Consider the following 25,061-nt stretch of genomic DNA (forward strand, 5'->3'; position numbering starts at 1 on the left):
CTTCTCGCTTTCACACACGCACACACACACACATACTGTACACACACTCTCTGCTCTACACAGAAACACTGCTCTGTCGCGATTCTTTTCTAAGGTTGAGTGCAGATTAATTAGTTTTATTTTTACTTTACAGCAGTGATTCCGTTAGCAAGTTATTAGCGATGTTCCTTGCTAATTTCTCAGATAAAACTGTTTTTCCGTTAATGTGTGTGTATGTGTTTGTGTGTGTGAGAAACTCAAATACTAAAGGAGAAAGGGTTTACTATGTCGAGAAGGGGGGGGGCTGATTCCTCCTCTCCTCTCACTTTTGCTTCACACACATACACAAACACACACACATATAACCACACACACAGCGCCTGCACGCATAAACAGAAACACTTTTATGCATTTATTTTTTTGGGCTGTGGAACGAATAATTCAAGTTTCCGTTGGAAAACTTACGAGTTTTTTTAAATACGAGCCCGCTTCCGGAACTAATTATGTTTGTAATTTAAGGTTCCATTGTGTGTATATATACTGTATATATATTGTCACGGTTGTTTTGGGGTTGCAGGCGAGGCATAAGTGCAGAGGGTAAGACTATAAAATGTTTAATGAAAAAAAAAAAAAAAAAAAAAAAAAGCAAAATTTAATAATAACCAAACAAAACAAGAACTATGGCAGAAACAAAACTATGAACCAAATCAAACAGCATTTCAACAAGAGGAATAGAACAAAACAGTACAGCTTAACTCAACAGCAGTTTAAACACAACAGAAAAAAAAACGGCACAGGAGAAAACAATCATCCCATCACCTGATGAATCATCCCGTCACCTGACCTAGGTGCACTCTGAGACATATGATGCTATATACTGTATATGTAGTAGTGTATACAGTATATATACATACACTACTCACTATATATATGTATATATATATATATATATATATATATATATATATATATATATGCGTTAAAACAAAAAGCGCATGCATAATACATGATACTCAGTACTCATAAACCAAGACAATGCTTGTTTTTCAAGTCAAAATTTATTAAAAATCTTTACTCTTCTTGCAGAACACTAGCAAACCACGTTACTCGCAATCCGAGGTTTTACTGTATCTAGATTTCACTTTTAAATAAAAAATTTTATATACTGTATAAAGTATATAATATATAATATTTGTGATTTGAGACACAGCTTTGGAAAATAAGTCCTTATTAAACTTTGAACAAAAGCATTTTTTTTCCACAATGTATTTCTCTATTCTGTCCTAGTTGTTTACACTGAAAGTGTGTAATAATTTTCACTTGCTCCTGGTGCAGCAACAGAAGATGTGTATTTGGCCATTCCTAAATGACTTTTCAGCAACTGAAACGAGATTACAGCCTGAAAAACATGAAATATTCAGTAGCCCTAACGCACACAGGGATGTTTTTTTTTTGTCAGATGACTATATATTTCTCCACTCTTCACAGAAATCTACACCATCCAGGGAAATTCTCATGGGCAGCCGTGTTACCTGCCTTTCCTATATGACGGCCAGTGGTTCCACAGCTGCACCAGTGTGGGGAGAGAGGACGGGCATTTGTGGTGCGCCACTACACATGACTACGGCAAAGATGAACGCTGGGGATTCTGCCCTGTTAAGAGTGAGTTTACTCTGCTTATGATGTGTATTCATTTTTCTGTATAATACATTTCGCCAAAGCGCTGTTGAATTTTTTCGGTCTGATAGGTTTTGAGGTGTTGAGTAATTTTCAGCTCAGACACTAGTTCCCTTCTGCAAAAAGAAAGGTCACAAGTTTATTTTAATGCTCACATATAATACGAGAAACTTCCAAGTCAAACCAGGACTTTTGACTGCATAACAAGAGTAAAAACACCCTCTATTCCTTTATATAACCCCCTGTTACACTTATCCCAGAGTTTCACTAGTACTTGGATAATTTTAAAGTAGAACATTTTCTCAGTATGCCAGAGCCATGATCAGATTGCCTGCTTTACGTCTGAAACGCTAGCCTCCCAGGAACACCTCCAAACCATTTAAACAACAAGGTCAGAACTGTATGGGGGATGTGGCAACTCCCTGCTGAGTTCCTGTAATGTGGAAGTGGTGTTTAATGAATGATTCAAACAGATGCATAGATGCATCTCTTCCACAAGTTATCCATTCATAGATGTACAGCCTTTTTTAAAAACTTTTGCACTGTTCAAATCTTTACTGCAGCGAAGAGTCTCATCACTATACTGTGCTTAAAGTCTTCAGGAAACGTCAGTCAGTTTTTACAAATTCCCTCATCAGAAAAAAAATATTTAAAATAATATTTTATATAGGAACATGTTCTTTATGGCAATATTTATGCAACATTTATGGAAAGACTCTCCGCTTTAGGTGATTTCCAGAGTCAGTAGTTTTCTGCCATTGAAAAGTCTTTGGTACAGAAGACGTTGGGCTTTGGTTAAGTGGCCAGGTTGAACTGACAGTTTTCAAACTAATGATCTCAAACTAGAATCAAATTAAATGCCATTTGTCTAAAATGGCCTATTTCTCTAGAAACTTGGCATCATCTATTCTTGTGGTACATTCATCTGTCTGGATTATATATCTGTTATATTCTTATAATGGATATAATATCCTTATTATGGATATAAGGATCCATTCATTTCATTCACTCATTTACATTTAACATTAAAATTCATTTGGAAAATGAAAGACGTCTACACGTCATCACTCTTGGTTGCAAAAACCAAATCCTGCGCCCAGACAAACCCAGACATAGCTCTACATAATTCCTCCTGGCTAACACCTGGCCTGTTCTCTCATTTAAGTGACTCAGATGTACCTGTCATGACTGTCACCAGCTGGCATTTCAGTAGTCTGGCTCAGTAAGGACATGCCTGTTTTGTCTGTCTCTCTGTCTCTAGGTGCAGACTGTGAAACATTCTGGGACACAGACTCACTGATGGATAACTGCTACCAGTTTAATTTCCAGGCCACTCTGTCATGGGAGGAAGCCCGCATCAGCTGCCAACAGCAGGGGGCGGAACTGCTGAGCATCACCAAGGTGGAGGAGCAGAGCTACATCAACGGTGAGAGCGGTTATGATCATTTATAATTTAGTCACGGTTCAGCCTCAGGAACCTCAGGAACATTTTTATTTCTACTGGAGGAACTAGGGCTAGACATTTATGTTCTGATGTTATGGATAAAAAAGGGTGCGCTGTGCACTGTTTGTGAATAAATACTGTATATCAATATATTTTATGTTTTTGTATGTATGTGTTATTTTCCTACAGGTTTCCTTACTGGGTATAGCTCCACTCTGTGGATGGGTCTGAATGATCTGGACCTCAACGGAGGCTGGCAGTGGTCTGATTCGGCTCCTCTCAAATACCTCAACTGGGAGACAGGTGAGAGGAACCCCGCCCCCAAAGCCACACCCCATCGAACACATGCTCATACATATCTCTAGAGTGGAACAATGGGATTTTACATTTACACAGTGCTGACTCACTATGATTTCGAAGAGATCTTTGTAAAACCCTGTCGTTTTATTCATGATCTGAAGATAATCATCCAGATTAGGCAGAAGTGATTCAAATAATGCTTGTGTGTGTATGTTGTAGAACAACCAAACCACGAAGATGAACAAAACTGTGGCGTGATCCGCACAGAAACCTCGGGTCGCTGGCAGAACCGAGAGTGCTCCATGGCTCTGCCTTACATCTGCAAAAAACGGCCTAATGCCACCCTTGATCCTTTCACGACAGGTGAGTGTTACAGGCGCATTTTTTGAAACTCCCAAACAAATGCGCACAATAATTGAATTGTGCGCAATTTCTATTCATCAAGATCTTAGCTTTCTCCATCACATGATAAAAGGACATCTGCTGCTCATACAGTGTCAGGGGGAGCAGTGACACATCTAGAGGAAAGCTCTACCCACCCATTTCCACATGCATGAGCTCATGGTTGCCCATGATTGCCCAGTGGCGCTGTGATTGATAGGGGAGCAAGAATACGCCGTCTCTTTCTCTGTCTCTGAAAGCATGACCAACTTTGTTCTCTTGGACTCCCACCGCAGTTGTCGTGTGGCATCAATGGGATTCGAACTCGCAACGCTTTTGGCAAGTTTTCTTCTGTAGGTGTGCCTGTCTCTGTACTCACCAGTGTTTGTTCATTTTTAGAGTCATGGATAGATGATGGACAGTACCAATGTGATATCGGCTGGCAGAATTTTCAGGCTGGCTGCTACAGGCTGAACTCAGACAAGCTGGATTGGAATTACGCTGAGAAATCCTGCCAGAAGATGGACGCCCACCTAGTCAGCATACACACACTCCCAGAGCTGGAGTTTATTAATATGCACATGAAAAGAGGTGCAGAAACATGCACAAAACAATAATGCAAACAGTGATTGATCTGATTATTTATGTGTATAAGTCTATTTTTCTTGGGTTTTCAGATGTAGAAGAGTTGTGGATCGGACTACATGACATCGCCATGCAGATGAATTTCGAGTGGACAGACCGCACACCTGTTATCTTTACATTCTGGCACCCGTTTGAGCCCAACAACTTCCTGAACACGCAGGAGGACTGCGTCATCATGTGGGGTCCCGTGAGTGTCAATGAGATTTTACAAAGCACTGTTATTGAAGAATTATTTAACACATGCCAAATGGTGGCTCAGTGCGTTAAGGCTCTGAGATACTCACCAGAAGGTCTCCAGTTTGAGAGCTTCCGGTGAGTATCTCAGCTCCAAAGCAAGGCCCTTAACCCTGTCTGCCCCAGGGGGCCATAAAAATGGCTGACCCTGTGCTCTGACCTCAGCCTACTAACAAAACTGCGATAAATAAAGAATTTCACTGTGCAATAATGTATATGTGACGAATAAAGGCTGAACTTAGTTTATCATATACTGTATGCGCGGTGAAAAATGAAATCTAAATAAAATAAAACATTACAGAAAGCAGTTACAATCACACTGAAGTATATTTATAGTAAAAAAAACAGCTGTGTAATAAGAGGGCCAGGTTTCTAAAATTTATTTAATGTATGTGTGACATCATGAATTTACAAGATTGTTTAAAAAGTCATTTATAGCAAAATTGAAATTGACATTCATAGAAATTTTAACTTGAAATGCACTCTAATTGTACTTAATTATTAAATTAAAAATATTATTTGATATTTCACGCGAGGGTAATCATAAGAGACCTAATCCTAAGCTGTATATGTTTTTATAAGACTCAAGTTTTAAATTTGCAAGCGTGAGAACAAAAAAGAAACAGAAAAAATACATGTTAAAACATAAATAAATAAATTTTGGAATCTTTAAGGGATGGTTTACATGTTGTCTGGTAGAGACTTTCAGTTTATGTGTTTCAAACGACGGTTTATCACCATGCTAAAATGAGCACTAAGATCCAAGCTGAGCCCAGAGTGAGCCGGTCTGAGGTGAACCTCAAAGCCAGATGTTATATTCAGTGTCATATACAGTAGTAGTTAATATACGGACATGCAATCTATTTTTGCTAGTCTAACCAGATTCCTGGACTTCAACTGCACTGCAGAATACAGTTCCAACAAGCCTGAATATAATGTTCTGATGCTACTATAGGTCTTAATTCTCTGGATCAGGAATGGTATGGAAAGGTTTGGATGTGGATGTGACCTTTGGTAGGGGTGGACATTTCCAGGTCCAGGCATGATTAAATGTCAGTATAACACCGCTGGTTTTCCTCACATACTGTATGCAATGAGCTGGACAAACCCTCTGTGACATCACCCGTAGGTGTTATGAAGAGTGTTTTTGAAGCTCATCTGTTGCAGATCTAGTTGTCACCTTCTTGGCAGGAGATGACTCCACCTTAACGATGGGTAATCTATAAATGGACAAACTGGCAGAAAGAACAGAGCTTGGCTGCTAGTTGAAACACACCTGCTTACCTTAGTTATGACAAGCTACTGTAGATCGCTAGCTTTAGCTTAGCTAAAATGCTATGGTGGCTAACATTAAGTTATATGCTAACATTACTTTGCATTTGATTAAACTGTGACTTATGAAGATGAAATGACAAGAAAATTTCATTCACTAAAAAAAAAGAAAGCCACGTCCCTAATAATGCACATTTTTCCATGGCTTAATGTAATTTTGACTGATGAGGTACATAAAAATTGACTTCCCTGTACAAACATCATGAATGGGAAGTCTGGCTTTGGAGCCCTTTTTTGGGGGGTACCAGGCTGCAAACTTCTTTATTTCTATTTGTCGTTTTAACATGGGGGTCTGTTGCGATGAACTCACTTTTGAAGCCAGTTCCTAGTGGTAACCGTGGGAACTGCAAGTTTGAGGTAGCCGTTTGGTTTCCAAAAAAATCCCCCCAAAATTTTGAGAGTACATGCTGAGTACTTCAAATTTCAAAAGGGAAAGAAATAAGGTGCCAAATCTTTCAGTCTGACCAACAAAACTAATGAAACTATACATTATATTTTGTTGATGTATTGTGTATTACTTTTTGTAGCCAACTTTTAACAAGGTTAGCAAAACATTGTGGTTTCATGTCCCAACTGCTATTGCTCAAATCCATAAGCAGTAAGAACAAAAGGGTATTTTAACTCACTAATTCTTACACAACAGATTGGTTTATGTTTTTTCCGTTATTTCGCAATACCTGGAACATTATCAATAAAGTCCCAAAAAAAACAAAAAAACAGTACTGAACCTGAAAATAGAACATTGTCCAGTTTAAATACTGGTAACTTCTGTAACCAAAAACTAGAAGGTGGCCAGATAAGCTGAATATCTCAACAAGCTGTGGTTTATTATCAATAGACTCCATCTGCGTGGAAAACTTGAACAGATCACTTCTTGATAAACGAGCATCTTACTTTAGCTTAGTTAAGCTTTACAAAAACAAAACAAAAAAGATTTTAGATTAAGAGAAAAGGAGATGCAGAATGCTGTAGGTATGAGATGACCATCTTGCCTAGAGAAGTGTCTTTTAACCTCATCTCTATTTACCGCAGTTGTAACACATGGGAAGTTAGATATCACAGACAGGATTTTTAAAATGCTTTCCTGTACTGAGAACAGAACAGAAAACCATTGACCTGAAACTCACTCATAATGGAAGTCTAGGGGCAGATATTAAAAGCAGTCAATGTGAATTGACTGTGAAATGTGCATATACAGTATGCTAAAATGATTGGACATTCAGGACAAAAGTCTTTTCTCATAAAACATTTCACTAAAGAATTCACAGATAATACGAAAACAAGTTTGATGTAAATATGTTTGACGGAATTAGGCCACTGTCCTATTATACACAACCTGGTAGAAAAAAAAATTGCACTCTCTAACATGTAAAGTTCGAATGCCTTTAGCGTTGAACAAGACACACAACATGGGGGCTAATTCATATGTAAAAAGGATCCATCTTTCTCCCAGAACCCTGTTTTCATTATGGCTGTGCCATAAGTAAAGAAAAAAGCCCCAGATCATAACACTACCTTCAAAGGCTTGTACAGTGGGCACTATGCATGATGGATATGCATTACTCTGAAATAGCGTTAATCTGGACTCATCATATCACATGACTTTTTTCCAATATTTATGCTGCCTGGCAAACCGACGCCTTTTTTCTGAGTGTTTTTTTCATGGCACAGCTGTTTAATCCCAATCCTGATGTTAATGTGTTGGACAATTCTCAACTCAATCTTCTTAGTTGTTTTGTGAAAAGATAATTTTTTGGGGGCCAAGCAGTGTACTACAAATGTTACAAAGGCTTTACTTAGCATTCAAGTTAAAGAACATTGACAAATTGCTTTAGGTTCTTGTTTAATTAGGCTCCCGAGCAGAGCATCAGTGGCTGTAAGTGCACACTGAAAGCTACATTAGTGGGATTAACAAATTGCACAACATATGAGAAGCTTTATTCAGTAGTTCAAAGGTCAAAGGTTACTTTTGGGGCACCAGATTTTTTTTTACTTTGGCCCAAACCTTGCTGCAACAGTTTATTGTAAGTGTAGTTCGAGCTCCACGGGCATGTTGGGGGATGCTCGGTGATTCTATGCGGCGTAGAGGTAGATTCAGTTAATGTTCTTCTATATGTCATTCCTTTGTTTTGTGTGTATGTGTGTGTAGGAAGGCCGCTGGAACGATAGTCCCTGCAATACTTCGTTACCGTCCATCTGTAAAAAAATGGCTCAGAAGACAGAGGGACCGATCCAAGACCATGGGTGCAAACAGGTACCCCAGAGTTCTGTATCATTCTCTTTAGACTTTGTTGCTCCTCTCTCTCTCTCTCTCTTTTCACTGAAATAAAGAATCTTTTCAGAGCTTCTGCTGCATCATACTGCTGAAAGTCCAGATGTAGTCAGTCAGCACAAATGTGCAAGAGACGTATTGTAAATATTGTAGTCAGTCTCTTTCACAGACACGCATACAAACACACACACACACACACACACACACACACACACACACACACACACACACACTGTGCTTTCAGTCTTCTAACCCAACCACATGCATTGGTGAGAAGGTCAAACAAACTACACACACACACACACACACACACACACACACACACACACACACACACACACAAGCACGCACAAAGCTGGAAGCATTTTCATACATCTGCTGAACCTATTTCTTTCTCTGACCTCATTCCTCTCTCATATTTCTCTCATGTCTTTTCCTTTTTATTCCATCATGTCAGCCCTCCTACTTTCTCCGGTTCCTTTCTACTTATTTTCAATCTCGTCGTTACAAAAACTCATAAAATAGTTTACTGATTTCATTTTATTAGGTAGAACATTCGGTGTGTTTTCGTTCCCTCTTGTTGACCCTGCAGTTTTTTTGCTGAAGTGCAATACAAACTTCTAAGCAAAAGAGTTTCTCAGAAGACAGAGACTACTTCTGGCAGAATGATGTAACAGTCTGTTATGTGGTGTGTGTTATGACTTTAAGTCAAGGATCATACCTTGCTGAATGCAATGCTGTAAATGTAACTGTATATGTTATATGCATAAACAGTGCAAACTTGTATGTTGTCTTTTTTAGTTAATGTAATTAAATGGATAACCAAGACAAATGTAAATGACATTAAAGATAAGACACATAATTAAAAAAATGTAATGCAACTAGAGACACAGGACTCGCATTTAATCATTGCAGGTTTAAGCCTAAAAATGTTCCTACCTATTTAATGAAATTACTTTTGTAATCATCCTTAGTGACATCATCTGCATTAGAAGTTATTATTATAGTACATTATTCGGGGTTATAAAGGCACATCCTGTCTCTGACATAATGTACTGTATGGCAGGCAGCTGGAGGTATTTGTCTTTTTAAACAACCTCTCTAAATTTTTAACACTGCTTTCTATTTTTAAAAACTTCTTTTTTTTTTTTTACAGGGATGGAAATGGCACAGTCCTGCCTGCTTCAGGGTTAGTGAGGATCTTGTGACTTTCAACAATGCTAAAGGAGTGTGCGCCAGCTATAATGCCACATTAGCCGTCATCAACAACAGGTAAAGGTTAAACATCAACAATGGTGTCATGAACAAAATAAACCAAGCACTGATCACACAGTTTAGGAGTAATGCAGTGATGCTATCTGTATTTGCAGCGATATCTGTTTGACAGATTCTCGAACTGATCACCCGAGTTCATATTTGATCCGAATGAGAAATTGTGTTGGTTCTTTTATCCCACTTACATCCCTAAAGTCTAAAGTAACTCACTATTTCGTGTCCTAACAGTATACACCGATCAGCCATAAGAGTAAAACCCAAGTATTTCACCTACACAATATTGTAAAGGTTGCATTTGTGCCTCCAAAACAGCTCTGACCCCTTGAGTCATATGACATTTACATTTACATTTAGGCATTTGATAGACGCTCTTATCCAGACCTACTTACAAAAAGTGCTTTGAAGTTTCCGCCATTGGATAGATACTTACCCTGGATTACTAGGTTACTAACTAAGTGAACGTGACCTCTGAAGGTGTGCTAAGTTGAATTGAGATCTACAGAATTTGGAGATCAACAATCACATATCCAGCAAGCTGTGATGCATTGAGTGTTCTGATACCTTCCTTTCACAGCCAGCGATAACTTTTTTTTCCAAAATTTGTGCTACATTAGACCTACACTCCTGTCACCAGTTTACTGGTATATAAGTGATAATCAATGTTCAATTCACCTGACAGTGGTTTTAATGTTACGGCTTATCAGCGTAGAGAGGCCACTAAATAAAAGGTGTGTGTTGGACTGTACTGTAGGTTCGAGCAGGCGTTTGTGAACAGCTTGGTGTTCGGACGTTCAGACGTTCATTTCTGGCTGGGGCTGCACAACGAGAACAGCACTGGTCCTTTCCGCTGGCTCACTGGAGAGCAACTGACCTTCTCCAACTGGAACAGAGACCAGCCAGGTACACACACACACACACACACACACAGACGCAGGAGGTACACACATTCATAGGGACAGAATCTTTCCATTTCTACACCAGTTTGTATGCTGAACAAACATAAACCAGTTTCTGTCCAGTCAAATGAGTCACACTGGCACTGTGTCACTTTTCATGCCTTCAGAAAATGACAGGCAAGTTTAGCCAGACTTACCAGTAAGTTTTATAATATTTAGATTGGCCTGTGGTGTTTTTATTCACTTTTATTATCCAGTTATATTTAATATTTTATTATATTCATGATCAGGTAATAAACTCCCATGGGGATAGTTGCATTCTTTAGTATTCACATATCAGTCAAGATCAATATCTTATTAAAAGAAATACTTTCATGTATTTGTCTCAACCTAATTTATATATACAGTGTATTGCATCTATATATGCATGGAGCCTATCACAGGTGCATGAGGGCTGGAGCCTATCACAGGTGCATGAGGCGGGGTATACCCTGGATGGGGTGCCAATCCATCGCAGGGCATACACACATACATACACACATACAGTTTTGACTATGGAAGGAAACCCAACAAGCACGGGGAGAACATGCAAACTCCATGCGTACAGGCGGGAAGATTTCATTCCCGAGGCAGGAACTGAACTCAGACCCTGGAGGTGCAAGGCGACACTAAGCCACCATGCCACCGCCCAAAATCTTAGCAAAGTAAAATGTTTCTAAGAATTGTGTTATAAATCTTACTGTACATTTGATTTGATTAAATATTTAATTTAAATATTGCAGATATTGTACAATGTGGATATATCTGACTAGATTTAAGATATTTTCACTTGGGCACTTTTTGGAGCACTACACTCACGAATGAAAGGAATAAAATAAGATGAACAAAGAACGGCATTTCTAACAACGTTCTTCATGTGTTATTCCATTGATCAACCAAACACTGCAGTTGCAATTCTATTATAGTGAATTTTGAAGAATTGTTTTCAAACGTCATTTCGCACATTATAGCACACGCATGATGCAGCAGATCAAAGACAGAGATTAATATGTGATGACTCAAGTATATAACATATAGCGTAGATATCAGATTAGATTGTCATGATCTTGCTAAATATACTGATGATATATTCATATCTCTCATTGTGCTTGTGTCATCTTTTCCCCCTACTTAGCTCTTCTTAAAGGTGGATGTGTAGCCATGGCAACGGGTCATGCGACAGGCCTGTGGGAGGTAAAGGACTGTGTAAACGCACGCTCCAAGTTCATTTGCAGACAGGACAAGGGATCTTCATATACCCCTAGCCCTCCTGTACCACAGCCCACACCCCCTGTCACAGGGTCCTGCCCCCCTGAGTGGAAGAGCTCCAGCACTTTGCATCACTGTTACAAGGTGGGTACAAGGTTTGGGTACAAGGTTTGTCTGTGATCAACACCCATGCCACATTGAAAGTCACAGATATTCCATTTTCTGTATTCTGATGTTTTTGCTGTAAACATTAAGGTGAAGCTTTTGGAGTGTATATATATGATGTAATGCATTATGCTGCTGCCTCATGATTGGTCGATTGGATAACAGCATAAACAAGCAGGTGTTCCTATTAAAGTGGACGGTAGGTGTGTATCCAAAGTTACACGCATTTGTTAGTTCGTCACTTGAACCTGTTGTCTGTGTGTGTGTGTGTGTGTGTGTGTGTGTATTCTCGCTGCTGTCCCATACAGATCTTTCATACTGGTGAACTAGAAAAAAAGCTGACATGGATCCAGGCTCATTTGTTTTGTCAGAAACACGGGGCCGAACTAGTCAGCTTTGGCAGCCCAGATGAAGAGAGCTTTCTGTTTCAGATCCTTCATGAGACCTTTGGGTAAGTATGTGTTCAAGTCTGTGTCTAGTGATGGATTTTACGCCTGGACAGATTTGTCAAACGGTTACAGTTGTCCGTGTGTGAGGGTGAATGATGTCTCTGCTTGGGTGTATGCGCAGGGTGGAGGAGGATCATGAGCAGCACTGGCTCTGGATTGGGATATCACGGCGAATCAGTGACAGCTGGACATGGAGTGATGGATCGGCTGTGAGTGGGACTGGGAGATATCTCTCTGGCTCTATGTGTCATTTAGAAATTTATCACGCTATATCACACACATATGATATATGCAGGACATTGCTATTCTCATAAATGAAACTCAACCAGAAATATCATGTGTATCTGTCAGGTATCGTATCAGAACTTCGGTAGGGGTCCGTACAGCTCAGCTCTGTGTGGAGCTGCTAATGTGGCAGATATCAACTGGGTAAAAGCTGACTGTAATTCTGAACTAGACTGGATCTGCAAAATACCAAAAGGTATTCCCATTAGTATTATCATTAACGCACTCTCCCACTCTCTTTTTATACACACACCCACAATCTAATTAAATCTATTTTGTTGTTGTTGTTTTTTTTAATTCAGGGAAAGCTGAGGTAGAGCCTGAGCATACTGAAGGTCTGTAATTATTTGTTTTGTGTATAGTTCTGTTATTTGTGTGTATATGTGGGGCGAGGGGGGGGGGGGATCCTTCCAAGACAATACAGTACACTATTTGTTTTTATTAAATTTGATAGAATAGAAGAAGTTACTGTGCAAATAGTTCAAGATAGGGCCAGGGGTAGCTCAGTGGTTAAGGCATTGGACTACGGTTCGGAAGATCCCAGGTTCAAACCCCACAACCACCAAGTTGCCACTATTGGGCCCTTGAGCAAGGCCCTTAACCCTCAACTGCTCAGATGTGTAATGAGATAAAAATGTAAGTCGCTCTGGATAAGAGCGTCTGCCAAATGACTAAATGTAAATGTAAGATAATGCGCCATGCCTACCAACTGGCCTGACAGACAGAGCCAGGTGTCAAGGGCACAACTATTCACGGGGGCTAATGTACAAGTGACAGAAACAGGCCACACCCTTTTTCTCTGAGACTAATAGATCCCAAAGCCACACCTCTTTCCATATAAGTGACAGAAACAGAAACCACACCTCCTTTATTTGGACTGACAGACACAGAGCCCATACCTCCTTCACTATTGACCTTTTACACGGGATGTCACAGCGTCTGTCCACCATGGCGTCTGTCCACAATTGACTACTTATTTATCGAATGCCAGTGCCAAAACTCAGTCTGAGAGCATTTTCAGAAATAAAACGCATCTGATAGCGTCATGTCAGTTTAAAAAAACGTTTTATATTTTCGTAGTTGCTTCTAAGTTCTTTCAAAATACTTGTGTAGGGTCCTCTTGTATTTCACGAATAATTAGCTTCTAACACAAGGCTGAATTCCAAATCTCTCCCTAACCCCTCATCAAGGACACTACTTTGTATGTGGAACAAGGGATTGTATATCCTACATTGTGGACTTTACATTACATACCCTATTTGGGAGTTAACGCTCGAACAGTTAGTTATCTATTTATAAGAAAGCTTGAAATATCAGTATTAGTTTAAGTTCCACAGCATAGTTCCTAGCATCATCTCATCTGCAACAGAAGCACTGAATGAGCTAGAGCTAATGCTGTTGCTAACAAACACCGAACTTCTACTGATTAATACAGTGATTCCTCGGCATACGAATGCCCCATCTCATGACCTTGTAACCCTTAAGAACTGAAATTTTGCCAGAAATTTGCCTCGGCATGCAAAACGTTTTTGGCATACGAGCAAATATACCGAGCCGAATGCCAGCTAAGTTGCACCCTGGGTCCCAAGGATGGTAGCAAGAAGAAAAGGGAGCCACTTTTAGTTTTGTTATTAAAGCAGCAGGTGTCAAGAGGAATCATAAATGAAGGTTAAATGATGTTTAATGTGTATTTATTTTATAATTTATTTAATTTACATGTATTTTCCAAAAGTTTCAATTGTTTTTATATGCAAAAATATGACTATAGTGTTGGAATTGGTAATATTGGTAATATTTTTGGGTGTCTGGGACGGATTATCTGCATTTACATTATTTCCTATGGGAAAATGTGTTTCTCAATACCAGAATTTGCCTTAAGAACTCCGCAACGGATTAAATTTGTATGCTGATGCACCATGTAACCCTTTTTTGTCCTTTTTACCTACTTCGCTTATTTCTCTTTTAAAATACACAAAAGTGTAATATACAGTAGCCTAATGTCGGTTAACCAGGCTTCTTTCTACTGATGTCATGGTAGTCACATGTTTGCAAAAGATCAAAATAAGGCACAGGATGTGTACTAAAGGAATTAAAGTAGATTAATCTCTTCAAAAGCAAATTGTAAATGAGTTGATACAAGCGATTATATCTTACTTAAAATCAAGCAAACTAATCAGAACTAAAAAAATGAGTGAAATATGTTTTTGTGTGGTTTTTTTGCATTCTTTTGTAGATTCTGGCCTCGACTGGGTCGATTTTCAGGAGGCTGAGTACAAGCTGTTTGAGCATCGCTCCACATGGGACCAGGCCCAGAGGATCTGTTCCTGGTTCGGTGCCTCTCTCGCCTCCATACACTCTGCCAGTGAGAAACAGTTCCTGGCAAGCACGCTGCGTAAGGTATGCTCACACGCCCAAAACATCCTTTAACATTTGAAATGTTTTTAAGGATAGTCGAGAGTTAACATAAAAATGTGGTCAGTAGTGTTTTTGGTGTAACTTTCTGTTTCTGCATGTGTTTATCATTGTTTTTTCCAGATGTCAAGGGTTGAGAGTGAGTTCTGGTGGATTGGACTACACACGTTTGAGAGCGATGGGCGATTCCGGTGGTCTGATCACTCTGTTCTCAACTACGCATCTTGGGGATACGGCCAACCTCGTCCCCTTACTAGAGACCGCAAGTGTGTCCACATGTCTGCATCCAAAGGTTCGACTATGCATGTCGTCATTTCCTCAATCTTTCCAACTCTTTTCAAAAGTCTCTCAGTCTGTGTGTGTGCTCATATATATGATGGTTAAAGCGTCCCATTTCTCTCTGTCTCTCTCTCTTTCTTGTTCTTTGTCTCTCTCAGGGGACTGGGCAGATAAAAAGTGTCATTTAGATATGCCCTATGTGTGTAAGAGAGTAAATGTCACAGGCACTATTCCTCCCACTCCGGCTCCTCCCCTCATCCCAGCAGGCTGCCCTAATGGCTGGAGTCCATTCCTTCATAAGGTAAAACAAATGATTACACCACACCACACCTCACTCCTTGCATGTACATTATGTATTGTTAGTATATATATATATATATATATATATATGAGCACTCATTTCGAAAAGATGCGGTTGGTGGCTTCAAATGCTCGGAGGAAACACGTGCTAGCCGTCACCCATTCTTGTTGGTGGTTGTAGCCTTGATGTGCGAGTATTTTCTCCCTAGTTTAGTTACTAAATAAGGGGGAGGGTGGGAAAAAACAAAAAAAAATTTAGAATTCGAAAAATATATAGTGTATAGAAGTTAACTCCATTTATTTCTAATAGTGTTATCAGGTTTTTGGGAAAGAGGAATCAAGACATGTGACGTGGTCCGCTGCTCGCGCGATGTGCCAAACTCAAGGGGCAACACTGGCCACAGTGCCCTCTCACATTGAGCAAGGTAGCAACTCCCACAAAAACACACACAAATCTATTGTATTACAAATCACAATTATGAACCAAAGTACAATTGACTAACCATTCAGATTATTTTTAAACCCCATTACGCCATGCTTGAGCTGTTACTGTTGACTAAAGCATTGATATACGATACATCGAACACCTCGCTGTTTCAGTGTAATAGAAGTGCCACATGCAAAATCACATTCTTAAATTAAAGGATCAGATGTCTGGCTTTCTTCTTGTGTGTAGAGTTAGCTTAGACTTTTTTTTACTTGCTTTTGAATGAGCATGAGATTTATGGAATCCAGATGTAACCTAGAATGCACCCTTGAGGATTCCTCAAAGCTTCTTTCCTCTCCAGAAAGCATCTTTCTGTAACGGAGAATGTTTTATTGCTAGTGAACTTTGTGACATGTTCCTCCTAATCTCTAATCCTCTGTTCTGTAGCTTTCCTGGTGACTCTGCTGCCCAACTCAAGTTTTCATCTGTGGTTGGGGCTCACCTCAGACTCTCAGGGACACTTTAAGTGGGCGGAGCCTGGTTTGCTAAGCTATACAAACTGGGGTCCTGGGGAGCCAGTGAACAACAGTGGACAAAACAAAAATTCGGTATGAAAAAGAATTTCTTGAAAACAGTACCCATTAACTAAAATATATGAACTTACAATACGGGCCTTTGCCATATAGTCAGACTGTTTATTGAAATTCTTGACTGTTCTTGGTCTAGTGGCCCTGTAACATATTATGCCTTAATCTCCTATGAACTGGCTACATGTTAGCCTTAAAACATTACAAATTTCTTATGATGTACTTTTGACTTGAACCGTACATACTCATTCCGAACCATCGCAACCTGTCGCCCAAATTTCACAATTTGACTATGGAGTACCTGTGACACCTCACTATTTGCTATAAAGATTCAATTGTTTTTATATGCAAAAATATGTCTATAGTGTTGAAATTGGTAATATTGGTAATATTTTTGGGTGTCTGGCACGAATTATCTGCATTTACATTATTTCCTATGGCAAAATGTGTTTCTCAATATGAGAATTTGCCTTAAGAACTCTGGAATGGATTGAATTAAAGAGCTGCCATGTTTTCTTTTAAACCCCCTACAACGTGTCAAGAATTGCCTTATTTTTAATCGTGGACCATATAAAAGCTGTTCTGTCATGTTTTGGATCCCTTCTTCTTCTATCCAAGCGTAACTAGAAAAAAATAACAAGCACTTAAACAATCTAGGGTCGGTCCTCCAGTTGCTTCATGGTGTCTATTTAAGCACATGTTCCACTACCCTACTTAGTGCACTACATGACAGTTTGAAATTTAGCCACCCCCAACGAGTTGGCTAGTGCTAACTTTATCATCCAATATGGCTGGTGTTGACTTGCAATTCCATTAAAAGGACCATTACAATTTTTGCCTCATGGTGAGATAAAGCCATGACAGTGGTTTGTATTCTGCATATTTCGGATTCTAGAATTCATATCCTCTACAAAGAGGCATAAACTACCCTCAAAGTCCACAAGATTCTGTATTGACCACTGGGTAATAAATTGCATAGTGCCACAATGATTTCTTTTAGTTTGGCGGTATGTTAAAAAAATTATGAGCATGCTCAAATTTTTTGGATGGCTGTGATTTCTTAACCTCTTGACGATTCTCCATAGAATTTCCTGATTTGAAGAGCATAGCAGTTTGTGATCAAATTCAGGGAAATAGGAAAGGTTCCTAACAGTATATGGGGTCAGATGTGCAACACTGTTTATTACTATATATGATATATTTTATATTATATATTATAGTTACAGCATCCCACAATATCCTATTGAGTTACTGTACTAGAAAGCTCGTGTAATCTTTACATGATTTCTGTTTCCTTACTTCTATCAACTGTTTGGGGTTCTGTTTACATAATTCTGTAATTCCTTCTATTTTGCATTTTGCCAAATACTGTGCTAAACGTGTGACTGCTCTCACTGTAACTATTTCTGGAAAGTTCTGTAGCATCCTGTTTGGAGCAGTTCTTACTCCAAGCAGTTTGTATACTCTAAATCCCTATCTACCTCTTTTGCATTTTAATTTATTGATAATTTTTTTTCTGAAACTTCATTTTTTATTATAATTGACCAACACATGAAGTACTTACTGTTTTTTTCTTTCCTTTTAATAACCTTATCGGTTTTTAGGCTAATTGTGTGGTGCTGCTAAACGTTAGTCCCCATAGAACCACAGGAATGTGGGCATCTCGAGGGTGTGAATCAGAGAAACACGGCTACATCTGCATGAAAAACAAAGGTAACTCTAACTCATCTCAATCTCGATTGCTTGTCTGGGTTTTGTTTTTCATCAGATGTAGGATATGATCCTACATCCTGTGTGTGTGTTTTAATAACCTTGATAAATGGTCTACATATGTTGAGGGCTTCAGTATGTAAAGAATGTGAATGTTTTATGCCAGACCCTGGTATTGCCCCTGGTGTGGACCCTCTTCCTCCTGTTACTGAGGGACTGCTGGAGTTTAAGGGCAAACAATACCGCATCTTACAGGCACGGCTAAACTGGGAGGGGGCTCTGCATGTGTGTGAGTCCGTTAATGGCAGTCTGGCCTCGGTGCGAGACCCACAGCAGCAAGCGTACCTCACGCTTCTACTCAATGCCCTCCGCAAGCCTGCCTGGATTGCACTACACAGTGATGGGGTGAGTATGTGTGTGTGTGTGTATGTGTGCTCTTTGGTTTGCAAATGTCATGCTAAATGTTTAAATGTCAAGCCAAAAGTGCGAATGATACTTTGTATCTCTAGAGCCGTGGATACAAATGGTTGGGAGAGGAGGAAGTTACTTTTAGCAACTGGCGTGATGGAGAGCCCAATCTGATGGCTGGGTGTGGTCACATGTCCACCAGTGGCCAATGGACTAGGTCATCCTGTAATGCAAAACTGGATGCGACTATCTGTGATATGAATCCAGGTATATTGTGTTTTGAAAATAAATTATTAATAATATTGTAACAGTATGGTCATACCTGTTAGATTTATGGTAATCCCAAGATTTTTACTTCATCAAATTCATAATTACCAATTGATGACAATCTGGCATCATGCTACAGTGAAACCTTGGATTTAGAGTAACGCAGTTTGCGAGTGTTCCACACGACGAGCAAAGACTTTTAATAAATTTTTAAAGTCTTGGTTTACGAGTACCGACTATCATGTATCACGCATGCCCTTTTTATTTTAACGGCGTGTCACGTGATCACAACTGAGTAATCCACATACACAGCGCCTGCGCGTCAAAATGGAAACACTTATCTGTCGGGATTTATTTTTGCTTTTTTTTTAAAGGTAAAGTGCAGGTTAACTTGTTTTATTTTTACTTTATATTTTGTGTTAATTACTTTTAAGTATTTATTTTTTGGGGCTGTGAAACAAATAATTTGTGTTTCAATGATTTCTTATGGGAAAGTTTGATTTGGTTTACGAGTGTTTTGAAATACGAGCCCGCTTCCGGAACAAATTATGTTCGTAATCCAAGGTTTCACTGTATACGCCTAAACACATGACTAAAGTTACTGTATTTAGGAGTATTATGCAAGTATTAGTAGTATATTAGGATAATATTCTTTACCATCTTGTATCATTGACCATACAATCAATAACATTATGTGACCTTATATCTAAAAAACTTTTAAATATTGAAAACATATATGACATGATCATACTTTAAGGTTACACCTTTTAAAGGTAGTTTAGCACTTAGAACATTCAAGGTATAATGTTTTATGTTTGCTGCACCTCGTTCTCTGTCAGAGCGAGCAGTAGATCACAGGTGGATGTATCAAGGTCACTGCCTACAGAAAGTCGGAGATTGGTCCTGGATTCCATTCAGAAACCACTGTTACGCATTTAACCTGAACCAGCTACGGCTACAGCACGAGGCCGACCGCACTTGCAAGAAAGGTAATGCACACACCTGTATAGTACTGTGCAAAAGTCTTGAGCCACCCCTCATTTCTTCATATTTGCTTTCACAGAATCAGACTTTCTAGGCATTTTTTATGTAGTCTTAAGGAATAGTTACATTTTTTGGCTCGAAGTTTCAGTCCAGTCTCTGTTCAAAATGTTTTTTGTTTGTTAAGCCACAAAGTGACCAATTAACCATTCAGTATCACAAAACCCATCCCAATTAAGATGCGAGGAACAAGTGCAGCTAATGGCCTTAAGCTGATTAATATACTGGTGGTGCTGTATGCTGAGTGATTAGAAGAATAGACAAGAGGGAAAATGAGGTTGCTGCTGAGGTTGTTACATAAACAAACAAACAAAAATTATCTTTACGCACTTTGTAGCATGTCACAGTAAAACATGTTTCCATTTCTTTAATTTATTCTACACAGTTTCATTTCATTTAGTTCCATATTTTACTATTTACTAAACAATGTAACAAAGGTCCCCCAAAGCGTACTTGCAGTGCTCCAGCGGAAAAAAAACACACTCAGATAATGCATTTTTTATACCCCAGACTCCCTTTGTTTCACTCCTCCTCTGAACGTGCCTTGTCAGTGTGTATGTAAATGAGCTCCTGCTGAGCCACATCCCTGCCAGAGAACAGCAGAGCTGAGCAACAAGCTGGGGGAGGGTTTCCATCATATGAGTTCACATTAGGGGGAAAATGTAATTGCCTTGTTTAAAGTCTTGTACTTTAGAATAATAGAAAAATTACAAAAAAAAAAACAGGGAATGTTTTTGTTTATACACGCACACTGGAGACCCATATTTTGCATAATAGGTCGACTTTAAGGTTTCCACCACAAAAGAAATGTATTTGATTCCTTCATTACTTAACTGACTTATTTACTTATTCTGCATTATGTGTCATTAACAGTGATTAAGCTGTAAAATAAGAAAGCCCATGTACGATAATATGCACAGTTGCATCGTGCATATGTCTAGACATATATACATAAATAGCAGACGAGGTGGTAGATAGTGTAATCTTTTTTTTTTTTTCTTCTTCCGTCTTTCTCTCAGTGGGAGCAGAACTACTGTCAGTGCTGGATGAGACTGAAAATGGTTTTGTATGGCAGCAAATTCAGAGCTACCAGGATCAGGCTTTTGGGGCCTGGCTCGGCATGACCTTCAATCCCAAAGGTAACCTCCACATGTCCATCCATCCATCCATCCATAGTGATACATTCCACCTGCAATAACTTAAGCCAAAACCAAAGACTAACAAATAATATTGATTCTAACAAAATTTTATTTGAGTTCAAATTTTAGATTTGGATTAAATTAATAGCCCAGTCAGTTATTCCGTATGTTAATTATGTCAGTCATTCTGTATTTTAGTAACTCCTGTTTTTGTCTAATTGCGTAAATAGGAGGCAGCCTACAGTGGCCGGACAGTTCCGTGGTGGAGTACACTAACTGGGAGCAGCAGGATGGTAATCTGAGCATGCTCTCGGCTAACAGCTGCTTCTGGGTACAGAGTAATACAGGACTCTGGAAACCTGGATCCTGCAAGAACCGCACACATGGAGTCATCTGTAAACGGCTGCGAGGTAGGGCTTTATGTCACACATGCTACACTTAAATCCAGTGATCCATGGCCAAATATACACAAGAGTAAGGTATATGATCTCAGAGAGAGACAATCTGTTTGGAAAGACAGAGAAAGACAACCAGTGAACTGTCAACAATGACAAACATCGACAGGGGAAACTGGTCTGGTCTGATCCCACAGAAGAGCTCCAGTAGCACAGATTGCAGAAAAAAGATGATGCTGCAAATGATAGAAAGGTGATGGAACACAGTGCACCACGGCTTACTATGTATGTGGCTGCTGAGCTACAGACCAGCCATAGTGCCCATGCTGTCTGTTTACTCCTGCCAAAAGCACCAACAGTGGGCACAGGAGCATCTGACCTGGACCCTAGAGCAATGGAAGAAGTCTGATGAATCATGCTTGGATGGCCAGGTGCATGTGTGTCACTTTCCTAGGAAAAAGATAACACCAGGGTGCACTCGGGGAAAACAGCAAGCCCGCATTATACAGACTGTGTTCCGCTCTGGATAATGTTCTGCTGGGAAACCTTGGGTCCTGGTGTTCATGTGGACGATACCTAAGCACATGCAGACTACGTACAACCCTTCATAGTGACAGTATTCCCTATTGTCAATGGAGAATAAAACATCCATCACAGTAATTGTGTCAACTTAGATGACTTAAAGGATCTGCTGCTAACGCCTATGCCAAAAAAAGTTTCCTTATTATTATTATTAGTTAGAGAAGCAATAAGGTATTAAAATGTCTGCATCATAATATAAACCTGTCATTTAAATTAGTACAATAAGAGTACTATGCTGCTATGGAAAATTCATTAGCACCTTCTGAACAATCAGATTCCTGAATTCTGTAGCGTTGTGGTAGAAACAACAATAGTATGGCGCACCAGGTTTCATTTACACAATTTGAATAGGTTCAATTTGATTGGGTTTAGTTATTACACCAAAACATGAATTTTAATAATAATAATAAGAATAAGAAGAAGAAGAAGAAGAATGGTGTTAAAGTTTAAACACAAATGAGTATAAGCAAAATAAAAAAAATAGAGGAAATTGAATTGAAAATGAAAGAAGCATTAAACTCTTTGGAGATCTAGTGGATTTTAATGCAGGATTAAAATATGTAGCGTGAATGTGATGTTGTGGTAGAGAGATGGAGTTAAACGCTTAATCAGATGAACTCTTGTCACCTATGTTATAGCATTTTACTCATATTCTGATTTCCTTTTTTTCCCTATAGGACCAGAGGCTTCTGTCAAAATAGGTAACACATTTTTTATATGCTTTTTTAGCTTGTTTACTCATCCACATCCCTTATAATCCTGATCACTAATCAAAAGAGTGTTATCCAATGCAAAAAATGTTTAAAATCATGGTGCCTGATAATAATTAGAATACTATTTTTTTGTCCTTGTTTCTGTAGCTGATGTAGACCATCTTCCTGCTCTTGTTCTAATACTTCTGGCCGTGCTGGTCCTGATCGCCCTCATCGTGGGCGGAGTTTATCTGTATCGCAGGAAGAGCTCTGGCTCTGGCGGATCCTATGAGGGCGCACGTTACAGTCGCACTAACCTCTCCCCATCTGAGGAGGCCGAGAAAAATATCCTGGTGTCGGACATGGAGCTAAACGAGCAGGGGGAATAATGAAGGCTGCTTAATGAGTGACTCAGAAAACTGGCCTGCACACACGAGGACTAATTGAACTGACTTCATGTTTTGTTTTGTTTGGATTTTTTTTTTTTTTTTGTGGTGACATTTAGAAAGCTGTGTGGAGCGCAGCAGATGTCAATCAAACACTAAGGTGGACCTCCACCCTTATTTCGACTGTTGCGTCATACCTGCACACCAACCAGATCAGAATTTGAATCCACCAGTTTAAAAATCGGCTAAAAGTGGCTGATATGCACATAGTGTTTTTTTTATTCTTCATGTTAACTCTTTTCGAAAAAATTCAGTTTATATTCATGTATATGTTCCGTAGTAAACATCTGGTTCATCATGTTTTTAGTATTGCAAAAAAGAACGACATACGACAGCTCAGATTTCCAAATTCACACATATACACACACACACAAAACTGCACCAAAGTGTTATACCATAGCAGTATTTTTGCAGACTGTAACTGTGACGTGGTTTTATTTTTTACTTTATTCGTCTTTTTGATTTGCCTCCAGCTTAAAGGAGAATTAATTTTTGAGTCCACAAATCATCTGCCTGTGGATTTGTTCCCCTCATCCCCCCCCATTTTCATGTCGATTTTTTTTCTCACCTCTTTGCTTTCTCTGTTTCTCTTTATCCTTCCAGCTGAATGCTGGGTGCTGTCTGGATGCGATAATCATAGTGATTAGAGATGAAAGGAATTGATAGCATGTGGAGCGTTTGACAATGCAGAGGCGAGGCAGAGACACGGAGAGAACGCTGGGGGTAGAAATGAGCTGTGTGGCTTAAAGAATGAGAGTAATTTAAAGGTCTTTTCAGCGTGGCTGGTGCTAGTTAAAGCACAACTGTGCTGCTGAGATTAGCTGCTGCTTGGCTCGATTTGGGATCTTTTCTTTTTTTCAAGTGCTGTTTAGCAATGCATTCTTTTCAAAGTTTACAAAAATGATCTGAGGAATGTGGCACCAGCTACAGCTACTAGCTTGCTGACTTTTTTAGTTTTTCCTTTTTTTTTCCACTCATGAAATATTGATTCATAAAAGTCAAGCTGTTCCCTATCTTATGCATTCTTGTTTCTTGTTTTTACTTTGTCTTCCTAACATTCAACGGTTTCAGATTCTATGCAGTTGCATTTTTTCCCCTTAATTCTGTTTTCTCTTACTGCTTTTGGCAAAGGCGTGGGGTTGAAAAGGTGCTGCGGCCAACTGTGGAATGTCGAGTCAGCAAGAGGATCAGGTCTGGAACCAATTTTAGCTTCTAAGAAACGAGAGAGAGAGGGAGAAAGAGACAGAAGGAGTTGTCATGAAGAACGAAAAGAAGGGGCAAAAGAGCCTTTAGGTGAACAGGACTCAGGAGATACAGTATGTGCAAGTTCAAGTGGAAACGTCTCTGCAGTGCCTCTGGCGGGCAGTCTGTGTCATTACATTAAGAACTCTTCTTTGACAGAAATAGATATTTTATGAGCATTTGATCTCTATGTGCATGTTAATCGTGTATCTTATAGCACAATAACTGGCCAGTAGTGTGCGTAAATATATTGAAAAAAAAATCAGCTTCAGGCATGGTCTTGTTCATTGTTGGAGGCTCTGTCACGATGCAGTCATCCTGAGTCATACTACACTTCCAGAATTTGATAAAAGGCCATTTCCTCAGCAGAGCAACTGCCACGTAGGCGAGTCTCAGTGCACACTGTTTTTTTTTTATATAGCCTCCCACTTCATACAGCATTTTGCAATAATCCTTTCCAGGATACTTATTCTTTGCATTTTATCAACTTTTAACCAGGAAAGATGTGATTTCTGTAAAAATTTGAGCTGCAAGATCGTAAATGATTTCATA

General features: G+C 39.3%; 1 protein-coding gene across 1 annotated transcript in view; it reads left to right on the forward strand.

Moving 5' to 3' along the window:
- The window catches only part of mrc2 (mannose receptor, C type 2), a 47,619-nt gene extending 23,338 nt beyond the window's left edge, over window positions 1–24,281 (forward strand). Inside the window, exons 3-29 of the mRNA XM_053514653.1 lie at window positions 1,468–1,641; window positions 2,918–3,082; window positions 3,290–3,403; window positions 3,620–3,763; window positions 4,181–4,372; window positions 4,459–4,613; window positions 8,142–8,246; window positions 9,421–9,536; window positions 10,291–10,439; window positions 11,610–11,827; window positions 12,157–12,299; window positions 12,419–12,506; window positions 12,649–12,778; window positions 12,885–12,917; window positions 14,816–14,979; window positions 15,118–15,286; window positions 15,432–15,574; window positions 15,884–15,998; window positions 16,448–16,608; window positions 18,192–18,300; window positions 18,464–18,702; window positions 18,807–18,972; window positions 19,812–19,961; window positions 21,033–21,152; window positions 21,383–21,562; window positions 22,807–22,830; window positions 22,990–24,281. Coding sequence (XP_053370628.1) covers window positions 1,468–1,641; window positions 2,918–3,082; window positions 3,290–3,403; window positions 3,620–3,763; window positions 4,181–4,372; window positions 4,459–4,613; window positions 8,142–8,246; window positions 9,421–9,536; window positions 10,291–10,439; window positions 11,610–11,827; window positions 12,157–12,299; window positions 12,419–12,506; window positions 12,649–12,778; window positions 12,885–12,917; window positions 14,816–14,979; window positions 15,118–15,286; window positions 15,432–15,574; window positions 15,884–15,998; window positions 16,448–16,608; window positions 18,192–18,300; window positions 18,464–18,702; window positions 18,807–18,972; window positions 19,812–19,961; window positions 21,033–21,152; window positions 21,383–21,562; window positions 22,807–22,830; window positions 22,990–23,210 — 3,887 coding nt within the window. The 3' untranslated portion in view covers window positions 23,211–24,281. The remainder of the gene's footprint in view (window positions 1–1,467; window positions 1,642–2,917; window positions 3,083–3,289; window positions 3,404–3,619; window positions 3,764–4,180; window positions 4,373–4,458; window positions 4,614–8,141; window positions 8,247–9,420; window positions 9,537–10,290; window positions 10,440–11,609; window positions 11,828–12,156; window positions 12,300–12,418; window positions 12,507–12,648; window positions 12,779–12,884; window positions 12,918–14,815; window positions 14,980–15,117; window positions 15,287–15,431; window positions 15,575–15,883; window positions 15,999–16,447; window positions 16,609–18,191; window positions 18,301–18,463; window positions 18,703–18,806; window positions 18,973–19,811; window positions 19,962–21,032; window positions 21,153–21,382; window positions 21,563–22,806; window positions 22,831–22,989) is intronic.
- Window positions 24,282–25,061: the final 780 nt, after the last annotated feature.

This window comes from Clarias gariepinus, chromosome 16 (assembly GCF_024256425.1).
Source record: "Clarias gariepinus isolate MV-2021 ecotype Netherlands chromosome 16, CGAR_prim_01v2, whole genome shotgun sequence".
Taxonomy (NCBI): Eukaryota; Metazoa; Chordata; class Actinopteri; order Siluriformes; family Clariidae; genus Clarias; species Clarias gariepinus.